This window comes from Pseudonaja textilis, chromosome 2, assembly GCF_049901715.1.
Source record: "Pseudonaja textilis isolate UNSWEBS1 chromosome 2, rPseTex1.2, whole genome shotgun sequence".
Lineage (NCBI taxonomy): Eukaryota > Metazoa > Chordata > Lepidosauria > Squamata > Elapidae > Pseudonaja > Pseudonaja textilis.
In genome coordinates this window covers 64,386,829-64,403,365 of record NC_141991.1, presented here as the reverse complement: position 1 = coordinate 64,403,365, position 16,537 = coordinate 64,386,829, and the positions used below count along the sequence as shown (strand labels likewise).

Here is a 16,537-nt window from a genome sequence, read left to right as displayed (position 1 = left end):
ATCATCATTATCACCATCCTCTTCCTCCTCCTCATTTTCATCATCATGGCTGCAAAACATACTTGGGAACTTTTGCAGAAATTCTGTTCCTTCATCTTCACTGATACCTGTTCTGCTTTTTGCTTGATATATTATATGCAATCATGCCTTCTCTTACAGTAGTTCTCACAAGAGCTGTAGGTTAAGCACTGTGTAGTTTTCGAGTTCTTAAAAATGGATGGTATTGTTTAGGCATTAATCAGGGGTGTATCGTGCTCATTTTTTGTTGAAAAGTTCACTTTAGGGATTTAATTCCATTCAGACCTTATTCATGTTACTCTGTGTGTATATAAAGAAGGCTGGAGCATCATGACAGCATGTGTACAACACACTAGTCATAGTTTATTGAATTAATCCTATTGCCAAGGGTTGCATGGTGTAATAGTTGGTGCAAGTTAATCACAGCAAGTCAGCATGGCTTTGCACAAGTTATAGAACTACCAGATCTGACCTGCAAAGAATCTGGATGACCATGAGAGAAAAGCAAAGAGTAACAACACTCAAATGTTTTGATGTCATCTTGGGATCATCTAGAATCTGTAGCCCAGTTTATTCATAAGAATATTTGAAATCTCATCTGCACAAGATCTGACTTTTAAAGAGTCCTTTGTAACTGTATCATTCCATTCCAAGAATGGATATCTGATCAATGATTTATTGGATTAAGTCAATGGTCCAGTTTCCCACAGATTAAATCTGGTCTGAAAAAAACATGGATGACCAATAGGTGGCAGCAGAGAGAAGATACAGGGGAACTTAAATTCTTGCCATCCAGATCTGGGGGTTCTAAACACACATTAAGCCACAAAGTAGCCAACCAACAATAGCCTTCTGCATTTTGTCAATCCAACTGTTCTAATTTTAAGACTCGTTTCCTGGAGGGTGAGGGGATATGTTCTATATCATCGTTGGAACAGAAAAAAAAGATAGTTTCTGAGCTTTCCACAAGACAGAAAGGAAGCTCTGCGGGAGCAAGAAACAATTAATGGTGAAATTTTGGAACTGTAAAATGTTCCATTTCAGGCACTGTTATTTGTTAAATGCACACAATTACATTTAGATATTGCCTTTAAAACTTTTTGTGAATACCCCGAATTATGAAGTTGAACATTTTAAAATGTTATAAAATCTTAAAACAAGCCCAGCTTTCAAATAGTAGGATTTGAATATATATCTCCTTGGAAGATACATTCATGATGAACTATTGGTGTTCCTGTGAATATGCAGAGTACATTTCTGTAGTCAAAGCCACTCCTCCCCAGTATTTGGAGCAGGGCTTCTATTGTGCAGTGTACAGTATATATATATATTCCAGCAAGCAATCTCCACTTCTCTACTCTTTGCAGAATATCTTATGCCATCAGACTTGAAATTCTAGACCTAGAAAATCTAGAACTATGCCACCTTCGGTCCAATCTAAGTATAGTACATAAAATCATACATTGCAATGTCCTACCTGTCAATGAATACTTCAGCTTCAACCATAACAATACAAGAGCACACAATACATACAAACTCAAGGTAAACCACACCAAACTTGATTGCAGGAAATACGACTTCAGCAACAGAGTGGTCAATGTCTGGAATACTCTACCTGACTCTGTGGTTTCTTCGCCAAACCCCCAAAACTTTAACCTTAGACTGCCTACTATTGACCTCACCCCTTTCCTAAGAGGTCTGTAGGGGACGTGTGTAAGCGCACCAATGTGCCTACTGTCCCTGTCCTATTGATTCTTTTTATTTTTCTCATATGTATCCATTTCATGTATTCATAACTATGTTTATACTTATATTTATTATCTTGTAAGCGATTGACAAATCAAATTAAATAAATAAAATAAATAAAGCTTGAGCATCTTCTTCTGAATGTGAATGGTGATGGAAAGCAACTATTGTGCGGTGCCAATCATATAATCAGAAATATATATCAATAAAGGTATAGTTAAGGAGTGAGTATGTAAGGAATAACGTATGGTTAAGAGTGAGTATATATAATAAAGAGAGTTTCGAGTGGAATGTGAAATTTTCCCTTTATTTCTTTAGGTGGGAGAAAGCTCTCGCTCCTTTCAACAGAAGCAACAGGCAGGACGAGCGAATGGCCGGTCGATAAGTAAGCAGAGCATCAAACGTTGCGTTCCTGTCCCGTCCCGCCGCGATTAATAGATGAGGAACAAGATTTCAATGAGAGGTTTCGCGCGTGTCTCTTTCTAAGGCAGGATTTGGCCATCAGGACACTTCTCGCCGGAGGTAGGCTAGACTGGAGAAGTATGAGCGCTCTCCCCACCCCACCCCCGACCCCCATAACCGCTGTGTGCCCAAGGGGGTTCCCCACCTCTGAGCGGACCGTTTGCCCCCTCTTTGCATCTGCGAGACCTTTCGGCTCCTAATATGGGCTCTCTAATTAAATTACACCCGGTCCGCGAAGCTCAGGTTTCAAGCAGCTTTGTTTGGCCCCGCTCATTGGCTGTCGGTCGAGCCAAGGGGGACCAGATCTCGGGCGCTCATTGGCTCTTGGTGCCAGAGAAAGGGAGGGGCTCGCTCTTGAACCAAAAGGGTTGCGCTTCGCTGCTTTGGGGACTGAACGAAGTAAAGGGAGAAAGTTTCCAACGCCTCCTGCGTTGGTCTCAGTCAGAGCCTCTTGCCGGACTGCGCGGCCGGTTCCCTTCTGCTGTGGCAGCGCAGCGGCCCCCAGCTTTGGCATGCACAGCGCGCGCCTCGACGCCTTCGTCAGCCACCTCCGCGCAGAAGTGGTAAATTCGCTGAGGGAAAAGGGGGGGAAACCCGGGATGCGGTGTATGTGTGTGCGCTCGCGCGCGCGTGTCTGTGTGTTTCACGGAGTCGCGTGCCTGAGAACGGCTGAATCTGCGGTCCAGTCAGAGCGTCCTCCACCCCGGACCTTTTAAGTGCCTGACCAAGAGAGGAGAGGCCGGACCGGGCCGGTGGGTGGAGGGACAGTTCCAAAAAAAAAAAAGACGGTCTATCCCGGGGCAGCAGAAGTTGAGACGAAAGGGCGCTGGGCGAGAGCGCCTGTCTTGTGACTTCCCTTCCCTGGGAAAGAGCTGCCTGCTGAAGGCTGTCCGTCCGGGCTGCAAGACGGGGCTTGTGTGTCCTCGGCGCCGAGTGAGGGAAGCGGTGCTTGTCCCGCCCAGGCTGGCTCGGGAGCTGTCAAGCCTTCTCGCCCGCTTGTCTTGAGGCAGGCGCTACCGGCTCCGTCCGCATCCTGGCTAGTTTAGAGCAGGGGGTCTCCAACCCTGGCAACTTTAAGCCCGGGCGGGTGTGGGAGTGGGGGTGGGGGGGGGGACTTCCATTCCCAGAAGTTGCCAAGGTTGGAGAGCTCTGGTTTAGAGGGTTGCTAGCTGTCGCGGCGCGCAGATGTCTCTGTGCCTTTGGAGTGGCCTGTGGGCTGGGAGAGCTGGCCGGGCTGCGGAGGAGCTACCAGGCAGAGCCGCCGATTGCAACCCTAGGCAGACTCCGCAAGAGGCAAGGGACCTTTACTACTTCACATCGGAAGAACTGGGCGCCGATCGGACAGCCTGATGAAAAAAAAAGAAAGAAAAAAAATGCCTTCCGATGATGCCTAAAGAAGGCGTTGCTTCTCCCGTCTCCGACGGGCCTTGGCCCTCAAAAGAGAAGCTGGGATTGGGAAAACGGTGGCGATCCAGCAAGGATTTGAATCAATGAATGAACGAGCTGGAAGGGACCTTGGAGGTCTTCTAGTCCAGCCCGGGATAAAAGGGGAGCGCAGAGACGGTTGGTGGATGGACCCGCTGTTATTCCGGGGAGAAAAGAGGTGGGATTGAATGGAGAGAAAATTTTCCTCACTGGCTGGTCCCGAAGGTTCTTCTTGATCCCGAGCTGTTCCAGTGCCAGCTTTGAGTGCGACTGGGAGGACCACTGAGTGAGGAGCAGGCAATTTGTCCCTATCCAATCAGGGTCTGTAATGGGTTCCAACTTTCCATGATAAAGTGCATCTAGGAAGTTGAATCCTCCCAATCAGTAATTAAACGTTGGTTAGATGACAATTGTTATGTTGTCAATTTCCACATAACTGAGGACCTCTCCCCCCTAATGAATGAAAGTGGAGAAGGCTTGCTTAGGACTGTCTTATTTTGGTAGCCTTGCTCAGCTTCATAGAAGCTATGCTGCTGGGACAATGTCCCGTATTGGCAGTCATTATGGACCACCTTAAGTTTCATCTGTCCCATCTCCAGCTGAGTACAATGAAGGAAAAAAATGTCCATCATCACATAGAGCTTGCCCTCTAGTGCTCATTAGAGGCACTGCAAGCTATAAATGAAAGGTTGTTATAGCAATAGCACTTAGACTTATATACTGTTTCACAGCCCTTTCTTAAGGGGTTTACAGAGTCAGTCAGCATATTGTCCCCAACAATCTGGGTCCTCATTTTACCAACCTCAGAAGAATGGAAGGCGAGTCAACCTTGAGCCTGGTGAGATTTGAACTGCCAAACTTCTGGCAGCTGGCAATCAGCAGAAGTAGCTTGCAGTACTGCATTCTGACCACTGCGCCACCACGGCTCATTATGATCTTGGGATGTCCGTCTGAAAAAGTGGAGCATTATAGGATTGGCTAGGGAAGGGCCAGCATGGAATTCAATAGGTCTTGTGCTGTCCTAGAATAGCATTACAGAACCCTCCGGAATCTGTAGATTTGAGCTGACCAGTATCTTCCTGGATTAATACTGTTTGGTCAATTGCTTTCTATGTTTGTCTGCCCCTTTGTGGACCACAGCTACTATCTCTGCAATACCACATTACATTTCTCACAGAGCCACTGACTTGGGCTCTTCTGAAGCATCGTAAGAACTGGGAAATTAAGATGATGATCGGAAGTCCTGGCCTCAGGCCTTGGTATACCCAGGTTAGGAACTGGCATAAGTTGGTTTCTTGGGCTTCCAGCAGTTGTCTAAAGATGCCAGGTGCTGATACCAGGCCTGGAGCCTATGCTACTCATATTCAACTTGCCTTGAGCATCCTTTGGGAAACCCGTCATTTAGTGAGAAAATTGAAAGACATGAGTCTTCCTCCACTTTCAGTTCATCCTCTTAGCAGATCCTGATGTCCTTTGAATGGCTTAAAGTACAGCGGCAGAATTCCCAGCAAGCATCATTAGTAGTTGGGATGGACAGTCCTGGGCAGTGGAGAAACTGACAGTGCCCCCATGGAGGACTGTCACAGGCCTAATGCAGGAAGCTGGGTGTTCCGTATTATCTAAGATGATGATGAAAGATGATGTAGCTTCACATCCTATTGGTCTGATAAGCTCCCAGGTTGTCCAAACTTAGTGGCACCCACAGAAAGTAGTAGTCACTTGCATATTTTGTAATGTATATAAAAATATAAAGGAAAAAAACATGTTTTGAGAAGTCCTGAAGTGGTAAATTTGGCTATTAAAAGTGATATCATGGTGGAAAGAGCTCTTTGGATACATAAGACTGAGAGATATAGTGGATGATGAAAACCTCATAACGTTTAGTGCAATATCTGCTTTGTATTTATATGCGATGCAAAATTCTTGTCATTCTTTACTGACACCACAAATGGGGTCCCTGTAAGGGGCTGAGCAGCTGCCAGAACCATATTGAGAAATAAGCAGCAGCATTGTTTTTCTTTTGAAAACAGCCATGTGGGATAACTCTTAAGTGTGGCCCTATAATCTCTCAGCATGTGCCAGTCCAAAAATCATTTAATAGGCAACTCTTCCAACCTTGGTGGTTCCAGGCATGTTGGGATACATCTACCATATTTCCTAGCCAATGTAGTATAATTCGGGAAGGCTCTGAGTGTGATGAAGTCTTGTAAATTGTTTCTTTAACATTTTCTTGCTCTGAGGAATGAGTACTTCTCCAACCTTATGCTTTCCAATCATTTATTTATTTATTTATTAGAGGTTTATCCCACTTTTATTTGGGTCAACTCAATGTGGCATAAATACCTAATACTCGTACCTCCTGTTTTCTCCAAAACAACCACCTTTTGAGATGGGTTGAATTGGGAGAGTGCGACTGTCCCAAACTCATCCAGCTTGTTTACGTGCTTATGGGAGGATTAAAACTCAGAACCTCTTAGCAACTTAACTACCTCACCAAATGGGTTCTCATGTTGGGGAAACAAAAAGGCAATGCTGGCTGAGATTTCTGACAGTTATAATCTCAGCAGATCTGGAGGCTAAATGCGGAAGTCTTTTCCAATCAAGGTGTGTGTGGTAGGCTGTCTCAAGGGGTCTCAAGAATTCACCACTCAAGAGCCAAGGTACACAAGGACTGCTTCTCCTTGCATGAGCCCAGATGCCAGAAAAGCCTACAATAGCAGGCCCCTCTCTCCATCACTACAGCCATGGGGGTAGAGAGTTCTTACCAACTGGGCTGGCCCTCTGGCCATCTCTGAGGTTGAGGTAGTTGGTATTTTGTGGCTGTTTTTTAGAGCTTAATTTGATTTTAGCTGACAACATTCTACGGCTGTTCTATTTGTTTGTAACAAGCTGGCTTGAGGTTTTGGAAAAATGCCATATACATACCATGAATTAATAAATCAGGGTAGACGTTGAAACATCTACGTGTGAGTTTGACTATGTTTCTAGGAGTTGTTGCACATAGACAAGACATGTTTTTAGGTAACTATTTAAAAACTCCGTTTTGAGACCAGTTTTACATCTGTGATTTATTTAGTGATAATCTAATTATGAAATTATCAGATCAAGGGCAACCAATCATTTTGCAGCTCGTTGTGCCCCATGTGGCTGTTTTAAGCCCAGGGCGCAGCACGTAATTTTTTTTTTGTCTTTTTTATCTTTGTGTGGGAAGTTGCTGTGTGCCAAGTGTGCACACGTGGCTTCAAGGCTGCTCAGTCATAACTGCTCAGAGTATATCTTGTTTGTTTCCATCTTTTATTCTCTCTTTCCCAAGCTTATCAGGGCAGTATGGCATGGATCAAAGCATGGCAGCCTTTTTAGGGCATCTGGGACCCAGAAGCTCTGGGCTTTTATTCCTCTTATCAGCTGAGGAACCACCTTTCCCAACTTTGAATTGGTCTTGGGAACCAATAGAATAGAATAACAGAGTTGGAAGGGACCTTGGAGATCTTCTAGTCCAACCCCCTGCTCAGGCAGGGGACCCTATCTCATTTCAGACAAATAGTTATCCAATCCCTCCTTTAAAACTTCCAGCGTTGGAGCATTTACAACTTCTGGAGGCAAGTTGTTCCACTGATTAATTGTTCTGTCAGGAAATTTCTCCTTAGTTCTCCTTCTCTCTTTGATTAGTTTCTATCCATTGCTTCTTGTCCTGCCTTCAGGTATTTTGGAGAATAGCTTGACTTTCTCTTCTTTGTGGCAGCCTCTGAGGTATCAGAACTCTGCTATCATGTCCCCCCTAGTCCTTATTTTCATTAAACGAGACATACCCAGTTCCAGCAACCGTTCTTTATATGTTTTAGCCTCTAGTCTCCTAATCATCTTTGTTGCTCTTCTCTGCACTCTTTCTAGGGTCTCAACATCTTTTTTTACATGGTGGTGACCAAAATTGGATACAGTATTCCAAGTGTGGCCTCACCAAGGCATTATAGAGTGGTATTTACATTTCACATGATCTTGATTCTATCTCTCTGTTAATGCGGCCCTCCAAACTTTGGTTTGTTTCAGTCTCGATTTTTGAACTCAGGACTGCACTTGGTTTTTGGGTGGCCTGCATATCAGGAGAAAACTAACACCTTAATTGAATTACTGCACAATTCAATTGAATTGAATAGAGTCTGTATGATTACATATTTAATAAGCTTTCCGGCAGTCCTTTTGAGATGGTCTCATGGGCCTGCATTATTACGAGGCTCGGGACAGGATATGGAGTCATATTCCACAGGAGATGCTAGTCAGGCCCGGAGAATTTCTTTTTCTTTCCAGCTGCTGCTCAGCTGGAATTGTACGTAAGTTTCCTTGTTTCTTAATATCTTCAATGTTAGATTTGAAGAGAGGATGTTTTTCTCTTAAAATCCCACCAATTGCTGACTCAGTTCTGTAGTGTAAAAGTCTTTTATTGATGCTGTTATTAAGAAAGGAGCTTGATTTTTTTCCCTAGGCTTGAAGTGAAACTGATCTATGGACAAAACAAAACAATATATAAACTACTTTTTTAAAAAAAAGATTACATTCTTAGCCCTGGAATTGTGACTGGACTATCACACCAAGACACATTTGTTCTTGGTTTTGAGCCAGGCACTGAAGATGGTTGTATGCTGTATCACCAGAGCAGCTAAAATGAATCATTTCTTGTCAGTGTGTCCAAATTATGCCCGGAGGAGCAGTGGCCTGTGGTATATCTTTGATCTGAACTGCGAAGTCGTTCAGAAAGCAACAGGAAGGAGTTTTGCAGAAGGGAGAGGGACTCTGCAGTCTTTGTATCTGAGCCCTCAATTCTTCCTTTGTCACTTGAGGATTGAGAAATAGGCAAAGCAAGTTTATGGGCTTGAGACAAAACATTTTCCCTGCCAGACCAGAAAAGACCCTCAAACATGTCCTATTTACTATGAAGAAACGCTCACCCAAGCTTTTATATCTCTCCCTCCCCTCGTGTCTATTAGAGTAGGTGCTTTTTTTTTTCCTTCTAGAAGGGATGTGCTTCTTTTGGCCACTTCATCTGATCCCACTGGTCATACAAATTTCTTACAAGAAAGGCCAGTTGGCCTTATTCTGGCCTATGCGAATATTTTGTCCTTTCTCCAGCGCAGACCTCTCTCTCCCTTGCTCTGGGATTTCTAAAGCTCATTAACTCCCAGATGAACTTCACCTTTGCTTACCCTGCCGCTGGTCCAGTCTTCCCCTCCGCCACCAGTAACGATGGCCTTATCGCCTGCCTTTTCCTCCCTTGAATGGCTGCTTGTGTAATTCCTGCAGGCTCTCACACACCCTTTGTGTCATCTTCTGCCGGGTGGAGCAACTCACCCACTGCAACAAGCTGCTGCTTGTACGGCCGGGGATGGGCTTGGAACGTGCAGATGTTGCTGAAAAGCTAGTGCCTCAGGGCTGGGGGACCTGCCAAGACGAGACGGGGCAAGGGCTTGCGCGTGCGGCTCTGGCTCCCAACTCCACCCCTGAGCTAAGGCAGATTTGATGCCCCTCGCCTAACAAGGTGCCTCGGCTCTGGAGCTGGAGGGAGATTCTTGGCAGGTAGTCGGCCCTGGAAATCCTTGACGTGTGGGGGCTCCTTAGGCACCGGGATACGTGGACCAGGTAAGCTGAGCAATAAGAGTGTGAGTGGTGCTTTCTAAAGGCTGAGCGGCCGTGTCAGAGACCATCATCAAAGGGTTTATCTGTCAAGCAAATGCTTTTGCCTAAGGGGGCCTGGGTCGTGTGAGGTCAGCAGCTCAGATCTATGGAGACATCGATCTTTGTGTTTTTGTCTGGACTCATGACCCACACGTGGCTTTTTTATGGATGTTTGTGGCACTCATGATACGTGCAGTAGGATAAGCTGGCTCGAGGATTTCAGCATAGGTGTAATTTGGGGTGTATGTGCTGGCTGTCTTTGGTTCTCATGGCTCTCACCTGTGACTTGAACGGGGCACTTTTCTTGGGCGGATCATTTCAAGCCAATAAGGACGATTGCTTTTCCTCCCCACAGCTGTGCATGAAGGAGTCGAGCGAGGTGCTGCGAGGCCAAATGCATTGCATGATGCGGACCCTCCACGACCTCAAGAGGGCTCACGACCGAGAGCTGCGACTGGAACCCCAGGAGATACGGCTACCCTTGGCTCTGCCTTCCTCAAAGTCCTGTATCAGCCCACGGATATCATCTATCTCAGAAGCAGATTCTGCCTGTTGCTTGGAGGGGGCTGTGGAAGAAGAGGTTGCGTTCTCCCCACCCAGCAGCGAGCGAAGCCTGGAGTTCGATTCGGGCTATTCAGAAGTATCCGGGAACAGCTGGAGGGATGAGGAAGGCCCCCCACCCCTGAGAGCTAGTAAGCTTTCCTCGGGGGGCTTTCTACGTCGTCGGGTGCCGGCCAGGAGGCCCCGGCCAAAATCGGCTTCAGATGCCTGCCTAGAGCGGTGGCGGGATGGCGAGCCCTCAGATGCGGGTGACTGGACAGTCTCTCTCTTGTCCCAGAGCCGTAACCGGCAACCCCTTGTGCTGGGGGACAACTGCTTTGCTGACTTAGTGGAGAACTGGATGGACTTGCCTGAAGAAAGCGCGGAACGGGGATGGCTGCAGCGTTGGCTGGCCAAGCCCCATGGCTTCTTGCTTAACCTCTCGGGCAACGTTCGCCGCAGGCTGGCTGGCATCTCCCGCACGGAGCGCACCAAGCAGGATCGGGATGGCACCAAGCGTTTCTCTTGCCCTGCCGGTCTGGATGGGCGCCCTTCGTTTCCCTACTTCCACCAGTCCCACGCCAACATCAGTGAGCTTTCTACAGACTGTAGCAGCTTTGCTGCCCTAATGAACTGCCGAAGTCGGCAGCCCATCATTTGCAACGATGTGATTGGCTACATCTAGCTTGCCTTTTTTTTTATATGCTTGTTTATAAATAAATGCCTTTTTTTTTCTATGTCATAGCTGTATAGTGTCTTAAATCTGACTGCTTGACCCAAGTGATAGTATAATTGATTCATCTTGAAATTAATTAAGTCATTTTTCCCCCATAATGCAGCTATAAGAAGAGTCAAAATAAGAAGCAAGGAACAACTAATTTTGAACCCAACATTTAATCTCAGGAATTGAGGCTATGTCCCTTTCTGATCCTTTGAGCTGAATTGGCCTTAATAGCAATAGCAAAAGCAAAGCACTTAAGACTTATGTACCACTTCACAGTGCTTTACAGCCCTCTCCGTGTAGTTTTTCAGAGTCAGCATACTGCCCCCAACTATCTGGCTTCTTATTTTACTGACCTTGGATGGATAGACGTCTAAGTCAACCTTGAGCCAGTCAGGATTGAACTCCTGGCAGTGAACAGTGAGTAGAAGCAGTAGAAGAGTACTGCATTCTAACCATTATGCCACCAAGGCTTTTAATCATTAAAGTATATATCTAAGGTAGTTTTATAACTATTAATATGCCTATTTTATTATTGAAGAGTACAAAGTTTGAAATGAGAGACATGGCCAAAATCTTGAGGATTTGCTTAGAGGAAATTGTTGCTTTATTGGTCCCTAAAGAATGTGGAAATAAGATTATTTATCTTACAGGCAAGACTAGTGTTTTTTATTAATTCTGTCTCAATATCAACTTCTTAATGGAAAAAAGTTAGATTGCCTAGAACAGATTGTGCTTGATTCTCAGTATCAAATTCAGGAAGTAGCCAGGAGGAGAACCATTATGGGGATTTCAGAAAGGATTCTAAATGACGGTAGGAGTTGCATTCTGGCATGTGATTCACAAGCTGGGACCTGTAGCGCAGAATACAATAGGTCTGATGGCCAAATATACATGCCTAAAAGTCTTGGTCAGAGTGACAACTGGGGTTCCATTAGGTAGCATCAATGATCCAAACCAGCATTCAAGGTTAAGTGTCACAAATTAGTGCAACTTATTACTTGTTTACCTGGAAGTAAACAGATTGGATACCATGTGGATATTGCCCAAATAAATATGCTTGTAATTTCAGTTCGGAATTCAGACCCTATGTTGTGCAATGGTAACAACACCTGGACCTGGTACATACATTTGGTTTAGCTTTATCATCATGTACACTTTAAGATTAAAAAAACAAATGTGAATGTAAAAATATAATAACAGTGATGATCAATCACATCAACAGCTTCAAATATCTGCAAATAATAAATAATGAGTGCCACTGAAGAACAATACACAGCTAGGTTTTTTTTTTAACTGTTTCTAGATACAGTAGATAGAAGCCAAAAGAGCCATCTTATTTATCCTCACATTTATCCCTTATAATAATAGCATTAATGAGCCTGAAAACATATATGACATGGAGTTACAGACATTATGGGAAGCATCTAGATTTGTATGGATTCTCCGGTAAGAATGATCTGAAGTATGGCCTGCTACAGTCAGAAAGGAAATACATCAGTTTTGATAATCATACAGGGACATATGCTTTTAAACATTTGCAAACATTAACTTATTGAACCAGATAAATTGCACGGGAATCCAGAATTCATTACCAAAATTAACCTCCAATTTCCTTGGCAAATTAAAGGGATCATATATACTACTAACTAGGACTTGTTGGTTACTGACAGTACAGTTTTATGTGTCTCTTTATTGCCATCTAGGGGTCGTGTGGATTTTTGCCACCCAGAAACGGGAGCCCTACTACAGGGGTGTCCAACCTTGGCAACTTTAAGACTTGTGGACTTCAACTCCCAGAATTCCTCAGCCACCTTTGCTGGACACCCCTGCCCTACTATGACTGAAATTGAATCCAATCACTTAGCCTCTTTATTCAAGTGGCCAGTGCATTTCCATTTAGGGCACAAGGCTGGAACTTATCAATTGGTCTCTCCTCCATGAATTTATTTCAACAATTACCCTTATTTCATGTAGTTATAGTAGACAGGAGTTGATAATATATAACCAAATCAGTCCATTCCATTCTTGGAGGTCCATGGCAAAGGGGAGAAATAAGCAGCAGCCTCGGTACTTGGTTTTTCTCGTGGAAATCAAAGTCCTGGAGATCAGAGCCAGATTATCAAATGGCAACTGGCAGGTAAAAGCTACTAATTGTTCCCTTAAAAAGTGATCTGCTAAAGTTGCTTTTCTCACCATCTGGCTAAGAGACCAAAGAGGAAGGGGGCAGGAGGGAAGCAGACTGTCAGACAGAAATAATCTAGAAGAAGGAACCAGCTTTTTACTAGTTACTTGACAACTTCAAAGCCCTCCCCCCACTCCTTTGCCAAAGTCCAGCCATTCTAAAATGAACTGCTGAAAAAAAGGGGGAGGTACCAGTATTTTCTCTAAAAGAGAAAAGCCAGAACTTGTGATAATGACTTCCATACATTAATCAGGCAAGCAAGTTACAGAAGTGATATGTTACACGCCTTTAATTGGTGTCTTTAATTTACATGACTTTACAGTGCAATTGTTTTGATCAGTACTTAGTGGGAGTTTTCCACACACTCAGAAGACAGTTAGGGTTGGGAGAGGAGCAGGTTTTTTTTTTTAAGTAGTAGTTGATCTCTAGCAAGTAACATTAAGTAATCCTGTTTCCTGATAAATAGGCACCCTGCAGCAAAATCCTACAGCTTTTTAGGTTGTCTGCACATATGTCGACAAAGCAGATGTTATTGCAATTTACAAACAAAACTAAAAACTATCCCTTTTCAGTTTTGCAGATAAAATTTCCATATTCCATGGGAGTGGAGTAACAGTAGCTTTCTACAGAATGATGTAGGTTGAAGGGAGGGCCTGGGATTGCTTTCTAGAGTTACCATGCAGCCCAGATGTTCTTTCTGTTTGATGTTTATAATGAACTTCTCCTGTTTTTTTATGACTACACCATATTGTGGCATGCCTACAGCATCCCAGGTTGGCTTCTATAAAACACAAAAATACAGCAATTGCCTCCCTGGCTCAAGCTGAGGCTCGTTGGGTCCACAGTTTCCTTTTTTTAAAGGAAGGACCAGCTGGTTTATGTATAGACATACACAAACAGGGCATGGGAGCTAAAGGATTTTTGTTATTTTTTTCTTTTCTGGATCTTATACAAAGATATTTTGCCTCAGCATGTGGAAATTCATTAGCTACCTTTGCAAATGACTCTTGCAAACAACCTATCTACAGGAACAGAAACTGCAGCCCTTTAGAAGCTGGATTTTAAATTAATTTGTGATTAGCTTTCAGAAGATAGTCATTGTGAAAAGCAATATAACCCTATTCTTCCATTACAAATGTGATAATCCAGGGATCATTTGAAACGTCATGCTTGAGCTGACGGGCGTTGGAATCCAAATCCCTGCCCTAAGATCTGATTTAATTTTTTGAAAAGGCTACAATGTCAGTTGCTGTGAACATCAATTTCTTAAAACAAGGACTTGCTGATCGGATGCCTCCAGATGCAACTGTCACCACCTCTAACCACAATTGGTTTGGCTAAGTGTCGTGAGACAATTCAAATACCGGCTTGTGAGGAAAAACATACTGGCTAGGAGGGCTTACTGAACTCATTCAATTGTGACTTATTCAGCAAACCATGACCTAGCAGTGTGTGAAGTAGGGCAGCACATCCTTTCCTTGTTCATCCAGTTATGCTGGCTGAATAACATGCCATATGAATGTGAAATCCTCAAGCACAATACATTTGAAATGCAGCCATAAAAACAATTTTTTAAAAAGCATTGACTATGGGAAGGCTGATTGGGGGGGTACCCAACACAATTGTATATTGTATTGTCCACCTTGGTTTTAAGTAAAAAAAATAAAAATAAACCCTTGAATACATTGGCCTTCATGGAAAATTCCAAGCTATTCAGCCGTCTCTGGATTTCAACTCTAACTCTCTCCTTACATACTAATCTTACCTGGCTTAATGGAACATTACATGGCAAGTATAGTAATTCCAGTGATGTTCATTATAAAAAATATATAAATTAAAAATACACAGAAGAGTGCTTCAAGAGGGGGGTTTATTCAAATATTATTATGTTTTCAGAGTTCTTTCTCAGTTTGGAAGGAGCCAGATGTATCACAGAACCAATGACAGCAAACAAAATATACAGGTAGTCCTCGACTTACGACAGTTCATTTAGTGACTGTTTCAAAGTTACAACAGCACTAAAAAAAGTGATGATCATTTTCCACACTTACGACCGTTGCAGCGAGTTCATGTTCATGTGATCAAAAATTCACATGCTTGGCAACTGGTTCATATTTAGGATGGGTGCAAAGTCCAGGGTCATGTGATCACCTTTTGCGACCTTCTGACAAGCAAAGTCAATGGGGAATCTACATTCACTTAACAACCATGGTATTAACTTAACAAATGCAATGATTCAGTTAACCACCGTGGCAAGAAAAGTTGTAAAAAAATGCGGCAAAACTCACTTAACAAATATTCCACTTAGCAACATAAACGTAGGGCTCAACTGTGGGCGTAACTTGAGGACTACCTGTACTGCCAACATAGAGAAGGGATATTCTAATGCCCTTAAGTTATAAGGGGGGTGGATAAAAGTTAAAAGTTCCCACATGAAACGGAAGCCACGTGAGATTGCAATGCTGCCAGTAACATGGTAAAACCCCGTGGCCTGTCTGGCTGATTCCAAGCTCATACCTTTTGAACTGGAGTCTTTTACCAACATGCTACTAAGGGATAAGTGACAAATCCCCTTCTTTATCACAAGCCCTACTCCTCTTAGCACAGTTATGTGAATGAGCCCTAAAACAATTGGTTTATGAGCCATCATCCTGCTAATTTTGTTCTGGAAGTTGCATCATCAGCCAGCAAAAGAGCAGGAAAAAAAAGAAGCAAGCCTTCTTCTAGTTAACACACGCCTCTACCTCTAATCACTAGATCTAAAGGATTACCCCCCCAAAATCTGCCTTCTATGTAAGAAAAGCCAAGGGGATTTTTCTCCTTTTATTTACAATAACGGCAATATAGATATAGGCTGTTGGGTAGTTTCTCTCTACTACTACAGACTGCTCATGAAAATTACGGAGCAGTCATGAACCTTGGCGCAAAGGAGAAGCCAACATTATGCTTTTGTGAGGCTTTTCTAACGGATTAATCACCACCTTGTTAAAAATAGCACCTTTAAAAACAGCAGACTCGATCAGCTTAATTTCCCAGGTGTTCTGTTTGGCCTTTATCTTTTGCATAAGCTACACAGTTTGAAGAGGTGCCGTCTGTCTCGCACATCAAGAGCCTTTTCAGGCTCCAACCTTTACATCATCTTTCCTTGACCAAGGTGAGTGCCAGACATACACTGCTAACCGATCCCACAATACCCGGAGGGGAAACACATAAACATCCTCCAATGTGATTGCTCCGGCTAATTCTGCTGAGAAGGTGTTTTTATAAACTCAGCAACAGTTTATTCAATCAATCATGGCTAAACAAACTATGGATTAGTGCAAAGTGAGAGCCAACTATGTCATAAATTAAGATAAATCGGGCAAGCTGTAATTTGATTTGCTCCCACCCTGCCTCTAGCATCCCAGGAAGGACAATTGCTGAGCATTCAACCAAGAATCTTGACTATACAAGGTACACTGTATATAATGCTTCAGCGGTGGCCTCTCCCCACTTTCAGATCAGAAATACTGTTGCAGGATAAATCACAATTTCAAGTATCGTGATCCAGTATCAATTTACTGATATGCCACACCATGCTGGCTAAGCTAGATAGAACAGCAGTAGATCTTTGTATTTAAATATAGACTGTAGATAAAGACACGGGGTAGAGATTTAAGTTATGACAATGAAAGGCGTGTTTAAATCTGGAATACAGAACTTTCCCAGAATCACAATCTTTTTTCCCTTTTCATGATGCTTACCCAATTCAGCCTTTGGCTCATTGGAATACA

The 16,537-nt window shown here is 43.6% G+C and overlaps 1 protein-coding gene across 2 annotated transcripts; it reads left to right on the top strand.

The window, feature by feature from the left end:
* The first annotated feature begins 2,605 nt into the window (after window positions 1–2,605).
* Window positions 2,606–10,591, top strand: INKA1 (inka box actin regulator 1). Of its 2 annotated transcripts, none has more exons than XM_026725933.2 (2): window positions 2,606–2,789; window positions 9,674–10,591. In XM_026725933.2, the coding sequence occupies exons 1-2, from the start codon at window positions 2,739–2,741 to the stop codon at window positions 10,541–10,543; spliced, it is 921 nt and encodes a 306-aa protein (XP_026581718.1). In that variant the 5' UTR covers window positions 2,606–2,738; the 3' UTR covers window positions 10,544–10,591. The 2 variants fall into 2 exon arrangements, with proteins under 2 accessions (XP_026581718.1, XP_026581725.1); XM_026725940.2 differs by lacking the exon at window positions 2,606–2,789 and adding an exon at window positions 8,417–9,282.
* The last annotated feature ends 5,946 nt before the right edge of the window (window positions 10,592–16,537 follow it).